This window comes from Eretmochelys imbricata, chromosome 7 (assembly GCF_965152235.1).
Source record: "Eretmochelys imbricata isolate rEreImb1 chromosome 7, rEreImb1.hap1, whole genome shotgun sequence".
In the NCBI taxonomy this organism is placed as follows: Eukaryota; Metazoa; Chordata; order Testudines; family Cheloniidae; genus Eretmochelys; species Eretmochelys imbricata.
In genome coordinates, this window is record NC_135578.1 from 13504892 (window position 1) to 13518888 (window position 13997).

Genomic DNA, 13997 nt, shown 5'->3' on the forward strand with positions numbered 1-13997 from the left:
CACTATGCTTGCTGAAACTATCGTAGAAAGCTACTTTCCACCCTAAGATTTATTCTATAGTATAGGTTGACTGTTTAACAAACTATTTCTTTCTGACCACATAGCTGGTCATCTCTACGTTATTTCTGCTTGTGTGCATGTGATGCTGTACCCTTCATTTTGTCTGAATAACTCAAAAATGAGTCAGATGAAACATGGGGGGGGGATTCAGCTTCTGAGTGAACTGCTTGTATTACTTTTTAAAAGGGTTTTTAAATTCATAGACTTTCTGCTATAAAAAAAGAAGAAGAAGAAAAAGAAAATACATTGAGAGGATAGCAAACACCCTGCAGGTAGAACTAACTATGCAGAAGATATCTGTAGTCAGAGTCTTGACGAAAAAAGTGGATAAGTAATGTGTGTTGTTAATTAGTTAGCAATATACCAGCTACATAACCCCAGGCTATGCTCTCATCAAATTTTCAAGGTTGGATTGGGTCAGTACGTGGTTGGGAGACCTCCAAGGGGAAGGAAAAAAACAGGATGCTGAATAAATTGTTTTTGCTGACTCAATAGGTGGTACTCTTTCCTATGCATCAATGTAGTAACAAGAGGACATCGAATAATCTCTGCAACTAGCATTATCTATTAGGAAGTTACGTATGAAATGCATAGACTAGTTCACAAATGTATATTTTATTTTAGATGCATACAGTATTTCAGCTGGGGATTCTATTACATACTGTAACGCTGTATGGTCCACTCTAAGTTCTATGGAGACAGTGTAGCGAGTCTCAAGAATATAATAATAAAACAAATCTGTTACTTCCAGACCTGCATTCAGTGATGGAATTTATATTCTGTTGTTGTGGGTTTCTTTCTCACTGATTCATTTTGGAGAGATCACTCTCTCTTGCTTTCTGGTATTCTACTTTACAGTGTGGCTTTTACTGTCCCTGTAGGATAGTGATAGTAAGACTTGAAATATTTGATTTTAAGTTATGTTAGTAGTATGGCGCCAGTTTTATTGTATGCTGAGCAAAAGTGAAGAAAAAAAATTGTTTAAAGCATAGAAGCAAAAATGTGGGCCAAATTTATCCCTAGTGTGTGTGTGTGGTCTTTATTTGTTTTGTCGTTGTTGTTTTTACTTCAGCAGCACTACAGTGTTGATACATTGGCCTAGTAAAAGCTGAAATTCAAGCTAAGCATATCCAGCCTCCACTAGATGATCTGTGCTGGCTGCCTGTTGGTTTCCAGGTGAAGTTTAAGGTTAAGACTGTCATGTAAAGCCCTAATTGACTTGGGACCTACCTACCTAAAATACTTAATATTTTACCGTATGATAACAAGGATACCAAACTGTAGTTATGGATCAAATTGTTGGACAGTAACTATGTGTTTTCACAAATTAAGTATATCAGTAAATGATCCAAAGTTGGAGGACTAAATGTGCTTTTCAATGGAAAAAAAGTCCAAAATTTTATTCTGATTGTGAGGATCTGGTTGTTTTCACATGACTCATGCCTTAAATGTTTTAGGCAATATTATCTAAACTGCTGGACACCTGAAATGTTTAACTGATGACTGAGGTCAGGTTTAAGGAGAGTTTGTTTATTTAACTAACAATAAGAAATAACATTGTGTGCTGTTTTGTAGCCGTGTTGTTCCCAGGATATTAGAGAGACAAGGTGGGTGAGGCAATATCTTTTCTTGGACCAGCTTCTGTGGGTGAGAGAGAGACAAGTTTTCAAAGACAGTCATGATGCTGGTGTAATCTAGCCTAGCTGTATTCTCTGTCTTAGTCTCTACAGCTGCTTCTCTATGTGGGAATATGTGAGCGTTAGCTGGGGCAAAAGATCTATCTGACTTTAAGATTAAACTCGATAAGTTTATGAAGGAGATGGTATGATGGGATAACATGAGTTTGGTAATTAATTGATCTTTAAACATTCATGGTAAATAGGCCTAATGGCCTGTGATGGGATGTTAGATGGGGTGGGATTTGAGTTACCCAGGAAAGAATTTTCTGTAGTATCTGGCTGGTGAATCTTGCCCATATGCTCAGGGTTTAGCTGATCGCCATATTTGGGGTCGGGAAGGAATTTTCCTCCAGGGCAGATTGGAAGAGGCTCTGGAGGTTTTTCGCCTTCCTCTGTAGCATGGGGCACGGGTCACTTACTGGAGGATTCTCTGCTCTTTGAAGTCTTTAATCCATGATTTGAGGACTTCAATAAGCTCAGACATAGGTAAGAGGTTTGTTGCAGGAGTTGGTGGGTGAGATTCTGTGGCCTGCGTTGTGCAGGAGGTCAGACTAGATTATCATAATGGTCCCTTCTGACCTTAGTATCTATGAATCTATAAGTGACACAGCATCGTGTCCTGCAGGTTGTGTGGCATATTTATGATTTGTAATAAGGTAGCCCTTGATCATAATCCTTAAATCATTAAGGGAAAGTCTAGAGAACATACAGGCAGAGTGAATATTGGCAAACATCATATTAGTTCCATGATTTAAAGAAAACAAGAGGGAAGGTTTATTTAGAGGGAATTAGGTAAACAGCAAGGGAAGTGGAGAAATCATTGAAGAGAGGAAGGTGAAGAGAAGGGAGGAGAGGAGAGAAGGAGAAATGAAGGGAGTATTATGGGCAGGTGGAGTGAGACTGAGGTAAGTGACTGTTAAGGAGGGCGTGAGTGACTGTTAGAGAGGGTGTATGAGGGGTTGAAGCAAACAGCCAACCAACAGACAGGAGAGAATGTGCAAAGTAAAAACTGAGAAACAGTCTGTTGACATCATAAATGTCCAAAGGCCCCTAATGCAGCTTCTTCTTCTGTATCTGCTCCTGCCTGCTGAGTTTCTGGCTATACACTGGAGCTTTTCTCTTCCCCAAATCCACATGGATGGAGGGGAAGGGTGGACTACATGGGGAGGGGTCTCCCTTCAGATTTCTGTCTCTCAAGTGCTGAAGGGGGTAAACCCCTCGGGGTCTCATTTTCCACCTCCTGTCATGGTGCATCTGTCCCTGATGCAGCTGCTTTGGTCTCCGCTTCGTGTTAAGCATAAGCCTTTAGCTCGCAATGCAGCAATGCCTTTAAACAATGAGACTTCAGCATGTGCCCATAGTTAAACATATGTTTAAGTGCTTGGATGAACTGGGGCCTTAAAGCTAGAGCTGGCCGAATAATAAATTCCTTGGTTTGCTGGCAATTTTAATAAATTGCCAAAGAATTCATTTTGGGTCAAGCTAAAAACAATTATTTAAAAATGTTTGGCAAATGAAAAATTGAAATCAAAACATTTGACCCCTGACTAATTTTTTCAAACTTTTTTATAGGTTTCAGAGTAGCACCCATGTTAGTCTGTATTCGCAAAAAGAAAAGGAATACCTGTGGCACCTTAGAGACTAACAAATTTATTTGAGCATAAGCTTTTGTGAGCTACAGCCCAGTTCATCGGATGCATCTGATGCTGTGGCTTACGAAAGCTTATGCTCAAATAAATTTGTTAGTCTCTAAGGTGCCACAAGTACTCCTTTTCTTCTTGCAAACTTTTTTATGTGTGTATTTATTAAAATAAATTAAAGAAAGTTTCTAAAATAAAGGTCATTTAAAATAGAAAAATAAAATATTTTTCTTTTTAAGTTTTTTTTTAGCTGAAACAATTAAATCAACATCTAGACAAATTTGCAAAATATGTTGGTGTTGCTGAATCTGAATTTTTCTCCCCAAAAAATTTTCATGAGAAAAATTTTGCTTAACTCCTCTTATATCATTACAGCCATCATGTAACCTTTATTCTAAGATATATATCTGAGCTAAGCTACTTGGCTTCTTTATTTTATTTTTTATTTATTTTCATAGTGTTTTAATAAGCATTCAAAAGTAACAAAATCTCAGCTTCTGACTCATGACCACCAGCTTTTATGTTCACTTCTTCAGACAAAATGTTTGCTTGTTTTTCCTTTATTAGGAGAGAATTCAAATAGAAAATGGAACTCTTACCATAACTATGCTGAATGTATCAGATTCTGGCCTCTATCAGTGTGTTGCGGAAAACAAATACAATACAATTTACGCCAATGCTGAGTTAAGAGTGATAGGTAAGTAAATGAGTCAGCTAGAATGTAAAACTAATTTCGAAATTCTGAAATGAAGAAATGAAGAGAGCTGACTGAATACTTCAAACACAGATTTTGTGGACTATTTGAATTCCACAAGGCTGTTTAGTTCAGCTATCCCTTACTGTTCGCAAACATTTGGGCAAACGTGTTTTGTTTGCGTGAATGTTTGGGAGAAAGGATGTTCTTTATCAGTATTTTCATGTGAGCAGCATTTCTGTGGGTGAACAAGGGTGCTTATTGTGTGTTATTCCTTACTTACTGGAATTAGTATTTGTTATTCTTCAATTTAAAAACATGAGTCATCATTTCAAGCGAGCAAAAAATGTCATGTGATTTAAGCAAACAGCACAATTAGTGCATATAATCTCAATATGAATCTCAACAACACCCACAGGCTGAAATTTGTTCACATGTGGTGAAATTCATCCCTGTACAGAGAGTCATTTTGCAGCCTATACAACAATCAGGTCCCACTTCAACCATCAAAACACGACCTCCAATTGCACTAAATGTTGCGCAGGTCTTGTGCTGCTCCTCGCAGCAATATTGAATTTCACCCACAAATTATTTGACAAATACCTGTGAATAATGAATGGATTTCATATATCAAGATCAGATCATGAACAGGAAAAAAAATAATTGAAAAATTTATTTGCAATGAATAATCTACACTCTAGCAATGAATACAATGGACTAGATTCAGGCTTAATGCAGTTAATTCTGCTCAAGCTTTTGGTATGTCTACACTGCAGCTGGGCATATCGATTTGTAGTTCCTGTAGACATATCTGCTTTAGCTGTTAATCCAGCTAATTTGCTAAAAATAAATTGAAGATGCAATAGTGTGGTCTTTAGCATGGGCTACACAAGCCTATCTGACCCTGTCTAGGTACACACTCACTGTGCAGCCTGTTAGAGCCCTGCTAAATCACCTCATTCCTGATCTAAAATAAACATTCCTTCCAGTCCTCAGACTGACCAAAGCAAAGCCTACCACAGAAAGCTGGGCTATTCTCATCCTTTTAGAAAAAAGAAAAGGCGTACTTGTGGCACCTTAGAGACTAACAAATTTATTTAATGCTCAAATAAATTTATTAGTCTCTAAGGTGCCACAAGTACTCCTTTTCTTTTTGTGAATACAGACTAACACGGCTGCTATTCTGAAACCTGTCATCTGGTAAAGTTCATGAAACCCATCTAATCCTTTTGTTTCCAGGTGGACAAAATTCACAAAAAGCAATATAAATAGAAGACCTCTAAACAGGTTTAAGTTCCTAGAGTTCAAATAAAAAGCTTGAATTCAAATCTGCAAAGGCAAAAAGGCAATTGGATTCACCCACTATGTTCAGCAGAAAGAAAAATTCAGAAAATTAATTTACTTTGTCAGCTATATCATGAGTTTCTTCATTTTTTCCTTTCCTTTTCTTTTTTGAAGCTTCAGCCCCGGATTTTTCCAAAAATCCTGTGAAACAAATGTCAGTTGCTCAAGTTGGGGGTGAAGTTACCATTGAATGTAAACCAAATGCTTCTCCCAGGGCAGTTATCAACTGGAAAAAGGGCACCAATGTTCTGCGACAAAACAAAAGGTACTTTGGTAAACTGATTGCTGAGCTGTTTGGGGTTTTTTTGTTTTTGTTTTTTTTCTGGTATTTGAACATTTGTAAGTATCACTTTTGACAGCTCATTGCTGGAATACTCTAATGCTGCAGGCCTATTCATCATGAACTCTAGCCATACCATTCTAGATAAAAAGCTGATTGACAACAAAGCTGGGTTAAATATATTTGGGTAACTGTAAATTCTGTCTGTGGGACACATGCTTTGCTTTCTTGAACAGCTATAGCATTGCAATATTCTCTGGGCCATCTCTTCTTACCCCATACAAAGCCTGATTGAATCAGCTTCATGGTAGGGAGATCAGTGGAGGTTTGAGTGGATGAAATCTACCTCCTGGCTCCAGATCAACTGCACAGTAGCTTTATAGGCTGTACTGTGACCCATGGCTACATCATTCACTGTCTGTGCCTTTAATACTTAAGCAAGGAAATTTTGGCAGTGGATCAGCAAAGCAGTAGAGTCACTTGCCATGTGCTGGCCCTTCTGCAGGAGTCCTCCACCACAAACTCCTTTGTTTACCTGGAGCCACCCATGTTCATGCCTGCCTGACACCCTGGGTCCTAGCTTGGCTGACCAGCCTGTGCTGCAACAGCTAAACTGCTATTTTTAGCACACTAGCTTGAGCAGGTTTAGCATGAGTCTGACTACCTGCTCTGGGAATCATACCTCCCAGCTGCAGTGTAGACATACCCTAAGATTTTAAGGAGAGATCTACCTAAGATTTTCAATCACCCATACAGGGAAACATCTATCTATCTATTTCAAGGTTAATAAATCCTGTTATCTATACTTAAATTTCCATAACACTCTTTTAAATTATAATTCATTGGCATTACACCAACCAAATGTACAATGTGGAGATGTGTCTCCATATTCAATATTGCAATTGTGTATAATGGCATTAAATATAGGAACAGAGGGCCTGATTCTCCATTTGTTTGCACTTTGTGTACTCAATTACACCTGTACAAAGTGAGTGTAAAACACCACCAAATCAAAAAGAGAGCACTTTGCATCTACTTTGCACAGGTGCAAATCTTACACAAGATAAAGTCAGTAGAGAACATGGCCCAGAGACTGTAATATAAGATGCTATTAAACAACAGAAGTTCCTAATTATTTTTCCTCTGAGACAATAGCAAAGAAGCAATCTTTAAATTATGGGGAAAACATACTATTACTTACCATAGTATCATTTTAATTAGTGTTTAGCCAGATCTTTCAGATGGTTGAACATAGTGTATAATCTAAAAGTAACTAAGTCCCTGGCCAAAATGCTACTTCTATAATATGCAGAGAGAATGATTGGGCTTCCTTATGTACAGTAATAAGGAGATAAAGACAGCCTACACTTTACAGCACCAAGGTCTGCACTGGCAATGAGGGTCCCATCTGATTTGCATGTGCATGAGCATGTTATATATATAAATCCAAGTAAATATTATGGCTGTGTGCATGTATGTTTAATTTTATATATCTATATCTATAGCATTATTAACATTAATATATATAATGTTATATATATGTTATATATATATTAATTATTAACATTAATATATATATAATGTTAATAATGATATAGATATATAAAATTAAACATACATGCACACAGCCATAATATTTACTTAGACTTATATGTTCCCTGATAATGTTAAATTATTAATAATAATTATAATAATCTTGCATTTATGGGCATCCATCCTGAACAGCTCCAGGCACTTTCACTAAAATAAGCCAAAGAAGTATAATTTCCGTTAAAAAGGCAATAGTTGGGTGTTTGAATTCACCAGCCCCCCCATTCCTCCCATGCAGTTAAAGCGTATCATTTGGACATAAGGTAACATAATAACCAACAATCGCTTGTAAATTGCTCCTTCTCTTGATTGTTAAATGATAAACTAGCTGTTGCCACAATTTTAAAGATGATAGAGATGGTTGTCTGTAGTAGAACTCTTCCAGAAGTACCATAGCATGTGAGGTAGCATACAGAAAATGAAGTAAAGACTTGTCAGGGTTGTTTTTTTTTTTTCTCACCTAGCAAAATCATATGTATCTTTACTTATAAAAAAAGGGGGGAAACATCCCCTCTAGCTTTTTATATGTATATTTTAATTCTAGCAGGACACAAAAATTTGAACTACTTTAACTAAAGGTTACCTGAGTTTCTTTTCCTATTTTATTGTGCAGCATTTATAATCTCCACGGACCCCTTTCCTAACCTTTCTGAAAAGCTGGTCATCATATTATCTGAGAAAAAATATCATTCACAGTTCTGACAGGAATGTGATGATGGACAAGTTGCTAAATAATCAAACCACATAGCTCCTTTAGGATGATCTAGACAAATTAAATCCTTTGTTAAGGAGATGGGGCTACCAAACTTTTGGAGAATATTTTGCCTTGAAGGAGAAAAGACACTCATTTTCCCCTCATTGTGTGCTTGCTCATGATTTGATCTATTTCTGATGGCTATGCATAGTATTATCATGTACAGCTACTCCTTTTTTAATATCACATGATCTGAAAATGTTACCTCTTATTTATTTTATCTCCTACATATAAAAACAAAGAGATTATTAGGCAGAACTGACTAATCAACTGAGACCCACCTTCTTGTTCTGTCTATAAGAGTATTTTCAAACCTTGATTATAGATGTTTGCTCAAACTGTGAATAATGAGGAAATGGGGGGAAAGAGTGATTTGTACCTCAGATAAAGCAAGTTTTGAACTCTAGACTTTGATCCTGCACCAGTCATTAGGAGCTTTGCCATTGACCTCAAGGGTGCAGGATCAGGACCTAATGAAAACTTTGCTATATATTACAAGTTATTTTCAGCTAAAACAAGTTGGTAGATGGGAATCTTATCCCAGTTGGTCATCTGTGAGAGATGCTGTTTCCTGAATACAAGGGTAAGGGATCCCAAAATGCTGTAAACATATACATACATGTCAGGTTTCAGAGTACCAGCCGTGTTAGTCTGTATTTGCAAAAAGAAAAGGAGTACTTGTGGCACCTTAGAGACTAACCAATTTATTTGAGCATAAGTTTTCGTGAGCTACAGCTCACTTCATCGGATGCATACTTGCATCACTTTAGATCTAAAGTTCTAAGTGAGCTGTAGCTCACGAAAGCTTATGCTTAAATAAATTGGTTAGTCTCTAAGGTGCCACAAGTACTCCTTTTCTTTATACATACATGTGCAAATCACTCCCCCTTCTCTTACAGGAAGCCTGCTGAGGTAAAGCATAGAAATCATTTAATAAGGCAAGAGAAAGGATTATATTAATTGTACAGCTGCTTCAATGCATTAATAACCAGTAATAAAAATATTCATAATTTTAAAACTCCAGATTTATTTATGATATTTTATTTTTTTAGGAAACAATGCAACTGGACAAAAAATTGGTCTAGCAATCTACAAAGGGAAGCATTATTTTACAGTATCTGTTCCCAGTCTGACTTGTAAGCTAAAATTTTATTCCAGTTCCATCACTACAGACATGAGGGACATTATCTATCCAAAATCAAAGCTCCAATACTTGTTGGACTTTCACCATTATTTTATATAAGGTTTTCAGTATTTACCATGCACATTATTGCCATTTATCAGAGGAGGAATATGAGGAAATCCTTAGAAGAAGAATTAGATGCTGGCTTTTAATAACCTATCTAAAGAAAACTTAGACAACTGAACAGATGTTGTCATTGCAGACTTTTATCGCTGCCTAATAAAGATTATCCAGTAATTGCTAAAATCTTACAGCTGACCTTTGGAGTCTTAAACTCAGAGAGATCTTCCCATTTCCAACATGGTGTGTAGTGACCCAGAAGGTTTCATTAAGTAAAGGATTTCAATCTGTTTATAGCAAGGTATTTCATTTGAACTATGCCACCAGCCTTCTAAGCAGGAGGGTTCTTCCAGGGTTCTGTGTTCTGATGTACAGATATTATCAATTCCTTGTGACTGGAAAAATCTAGCTTGCACAATATTGTGAGAGTATGAGGGCCTCGTTCTCATTGACACCATTTACTCCATTTTTATGCTAAAATAATACATTTGGTCTTGATGCAATTGGTCCTTATTTACAGTGATGTGACTCAGACCCTGGTCAGGCCCAGCATGTCAAAAGTTAAAATATTTATAACATCTGATGAGTAGACATGTCTCCTTAGATTTTTGTTTGCTATTGATGCTTTGGGTGGTTTGGAGGTTTCTTTTGGAAGGGGGGTGTTGTTTTTTGCTAATTGAGGAAGAGGGGAAAGATACTGTGGTTGGGGGTGTTTTTTTAGCTAGAAAAAAATACCAAACATTGATACCATGGAGGAGGAAGAAAGGGATCATAAGTTTCCATTTTAAGACAAAGGTTTTCTAATGAATTTAGGGCTCATGGAAGATGCTGTGTTGAGAGACCTCAGAGCTGAAATTCACTGTTCATAGAACAGATACAAGATAGTCAGCAACAGTGTAAACCACCTGCATGTTTGATAACATAATTTAACCTGACCCTACAAGTATTAGGTCCAGTCCTACAGCACAGAAGTATTGCGTGTTACACAACTCAGGGAACACCTCAACCAGGTGTCCTCAACCAGACTGATGTTGGGCCAGCCCTCAGCCCCTAAAGGCTTTATTTATATGTACTACAATAGTACCTATAGGCTCTAACCAAAATCAGAGCCAATTGTGCCAGCACTGTACAGACACAGAGCAAGAGACACTCTAAATAGACAAGACAGAAGAGCTGGTCAGGAATTTTCAGTGAACATATATGCCAAGGGAAAATGCAGTTTCCACAAAATCAAAACATTTCAGTTTTGCCAAAAACATATCTTTTGTGTGTGTTTGCGGAGAAAAAAAATGTTTTGTGTCTGGTTGAATTGACCCAAAGTGTAATATTTCATTTTGTTTAACTGACTCAAAATATTTAGTTTTGAATCAGTTCAAGAAAACATTAAAGTGCAGTTCCCTATCAGCACATTGCTTTATGTCTCTTGTAGGTCAGGCCCCCATTCTCTCCTGTTCACCAATGGCTACTATGCTCCCTGGAGGATTACATCTCATACAATGCAATGCAGACTCCCTTCTGACCAAGCTGCATGGTACATCATGGGAATCACATGATTTCAGATGCATCATGCAAGATGTAGTCTGGCCAGGGTATCTGACCTTCAGGGGAGATTAGAGGCTTCAGGCTCTTAAACTACAGCTCCCAAGAGGCAATGCACCACAATGGGAAAATGCAGATTATTATTGAACTGACTTGAAATGAGGCATTTCAGGTTAGTTCAATAAATGGAAATGAAATGTTTTGATTTCAGAATGTCAAAATATCACAATATTTCATTTTGATTGAAAATGGTGAAACAAACCATTTCAACATTTCCTTTTTGAAATGTCTGTTCCACAAAAATAATTCAAAATATCACTGTTTTGCTTTGATTTGTGATGAAAATGAATGTTGAAATATCGAACAAAGGGTTTGAGGAGCAAAGAAAAGGCAAAGTGATGTGCTGAAGGTCACACATGAGAGCAGTGGCAGAGAGAAATAGACCCCCAGGGCTCCTGACACCTAGTTTAGTAACCCAGCCAATAGACCACACTGCCTCTTGCACCCTCTGCTACCAGTGGGGTGGGATGGGACCTTCTGTGCTGACTTTACAGTTTTACATGGGAACAACCATTCTCACTGTATTTCAGCACTTGTGGCTTCGGGTTTTTCTAACAAAATGTTTAATGAATATATGTGCACCTACAAAATAGTTTGGGATTGTGTATTTTCAATTTTGGGGCCTGGTTTCAGTGTGTTCTCCTTTATCCTTGCTCCTCCTTCAGTAGTAATTTTTCATAGCTTTGATGCTTCCCTTTAACCCAGTATCTTATCAGTGTGTGTATACTTGTAAAGAAGAAAGTTCATTTCCCCTTCTAGTTTTTAAAGAGAGCAGTTGAAGTGTTGGCATTAGCAGTCAGAACAGTTTTAGATATCTTAGGCAGCATCACTGTAAATCAACATGAATACAGATTAAGCTTATCTCTTCATGACATTCTAATTTGATTTAGGGAACCAATGGAACTGATTCCGCATCTGTTAAATTTGATTAATCACTTCAGTTCTATTCTTAGCTAACAAGTGAACTGATAGAAATCAAATATATAGATTTGCCTGCCTATTTCCGGTGCCCATGTATTGCTCGTTCTGAAACCATCTATTGAGATATCAAAATGCATGCAAAATCTCAGATTGCTGGGCAGAATCACCTTGATTTTTCTTCTAGCAGAAAGCACTAAACATTTAACATACTCTGCTAAACTGACAACATCATCATTACATCTCTTTCAAGGGAATGCTGATAACAGTAATCAGTATTTGAGTTGTAAAACTATGGTTCACTGTATGAGCGCAGTGGCTTCTCTCTTTATATGGAAGGATGGCAAATGATGTTTTGTGGGAAAATATGTAAGAAGAAGGGATTTATAGACCTTGATAATATATTTATCTGTTAATGACTCTATTGTTATCCTGTTTGCTGTGAATTATGTACAATTTTAGGCTCAATTCTACAAATACTTCTCCACACGCTTAACTTTGCACCTCTGAATAGTGTCATTGAACTCAGTGGGTCTGCTCACAAATGAAAAACTAAGTATTTGCAGAAGCGTTTCCAGAAATAGGGCCTTTGGTCTAACAGCAAGGAATGTGGGACCCAAAGACACTAACACCCAAATCCAAAGACTGTGACAAAAAACGTTGTCTGAAAAGTTGTCCTTTCATAAGAATGTTGGGAAATTACTCAGATTATTCCAAGATTTGTCTCTAGGTTCAGTCATTTTTCTTTCCTTATCAGTCTCTCTTTCCCTTAAGATAAGAGGGAGGATTGCAAAGTAGAAGGAGCACTAGCTCTGCCTGGAGTGCTGGGGTGAAGGGAGACAGAAAGACTCCAGGCAAGGCTAAGGCCACAAATATAACAGGGTTCAAAAAAGAATTAGATAAGTTCATGGAGGATGGGTCTGTCAATGGCTATTAGCCAAGATGGTCAGGGATGCAGCCCCATGCTCTGAGTATCCCTAGATTCTGTCTGCCAGAAGCTGGGAGTGGATGACAAGGGATGGATCACTCAACGATTGCCTGTTCTATTAATTCCCTCTGAAGCACCTGGCATTGGCCACTGTCAGAAGACAGGATCCTGGGCTAGATGGACCATTGGTCTCATCAACTATTACCGTTCTTATGTTCATGAATGGGTGAAGATGATGAGAGAGAAGAGAGATTCATAAATCCCAAGGCCAGAAGGAACCATTGTGGTCATCTAGTTTGATTTCCTCTATAACACAGGCCTTAAAACTTCCCCCAAAAATTTCTAGAGTTTATCTTTCAGAAAAACATCCAATCTTGTTTTAAAAATTGCCAATGATGGAGAATCCACCATGAACCTGGTAAATAGTTCCAATGATTAATTTCCCTAACTGTCAAAAATGTATACTTTATTTTCAGACTGAATTTGTTTCATTCCAACTTCCAGTCATTGGATTTTGTTATACTTCCCTGCTAGACTGACGAGCTCATTATAAAATATTTGTTCGCCATGTAGATACTTATAGACTGTAATCAAATCACCCCTTAACTTCTCTTTCATCCTCAAGTCTATCACTATAATGTATGTTTTCTAATTATTTAATCATTCTCATTACCCTTCTCTAAAACTTCTCCAATTTTTCAACACCTATCTTAAATTCTGGTCACCAGAACTGCACAGCGTTCTGGCATGGTAGCAGCAGTGCCAAATTAAGAGATAGAATTACCTCTCTACTCCTATTTGAGGTGTCCCCTATTCATACATCTAAGGATCACATTAGCACTTTTGACCACAGTTTTGCGCTGGGAACTCATGTTCAGCTGATTATCCACCACATGCCCCAAATCTTTTTAGTCCCCTGTACAATAAGTATGATCACATTCTTTGTTCCTGGATATACACATTTATATTTAGCCATATTAAAGGGCATATTGTTTGCTTGCACCCATTTTACCAAGAAATCCAGATCGCTCTGTATCAATCAATCATTTACCACGCCTCTAATTTTTGTCTCATCTGCAAACTTTATCAGTAATAATTTTATGTTTTTTTCTAGATCATTGATAAAAATGTTAATTAACGTAGGGCCAAGAACCAATCCCTGCAGGACTTTACCAGAAACACACTCCCATTTACAATTCCCCATGTACAATTACATTTTGAGTTCTCTGAGTTAGCAAGCTTGTAATCCATTTAATGTGTGCCATGTT

General features: G+C 37.4%; 1 protein-coding gene across 1 annotated transcript in view; it reads left to right on the plus strand.

Moving 5' to 3' along the window:
* The window catches only part of LOC144267328 (contactin-6-like), a 139169-nt gene that overhangs the window by 75117 nt on the left and 50055 nt on the right, over positions 1 to 13997 (plus strand). The window contains exons 9-10 of the mRNA XM_077821198.1: positions 3947 to 4076; positions 5532 to 5682. Of these exons, the coding sequence (XP_077677324.1) occupies positions 3947 to 4076; positions 5532 to 5682 (281 nt within the window). The remainder of the gene's footprint in view (positions 1 to 3946; positions 4077 to 5531; positions 5683 to 13997) is intronic.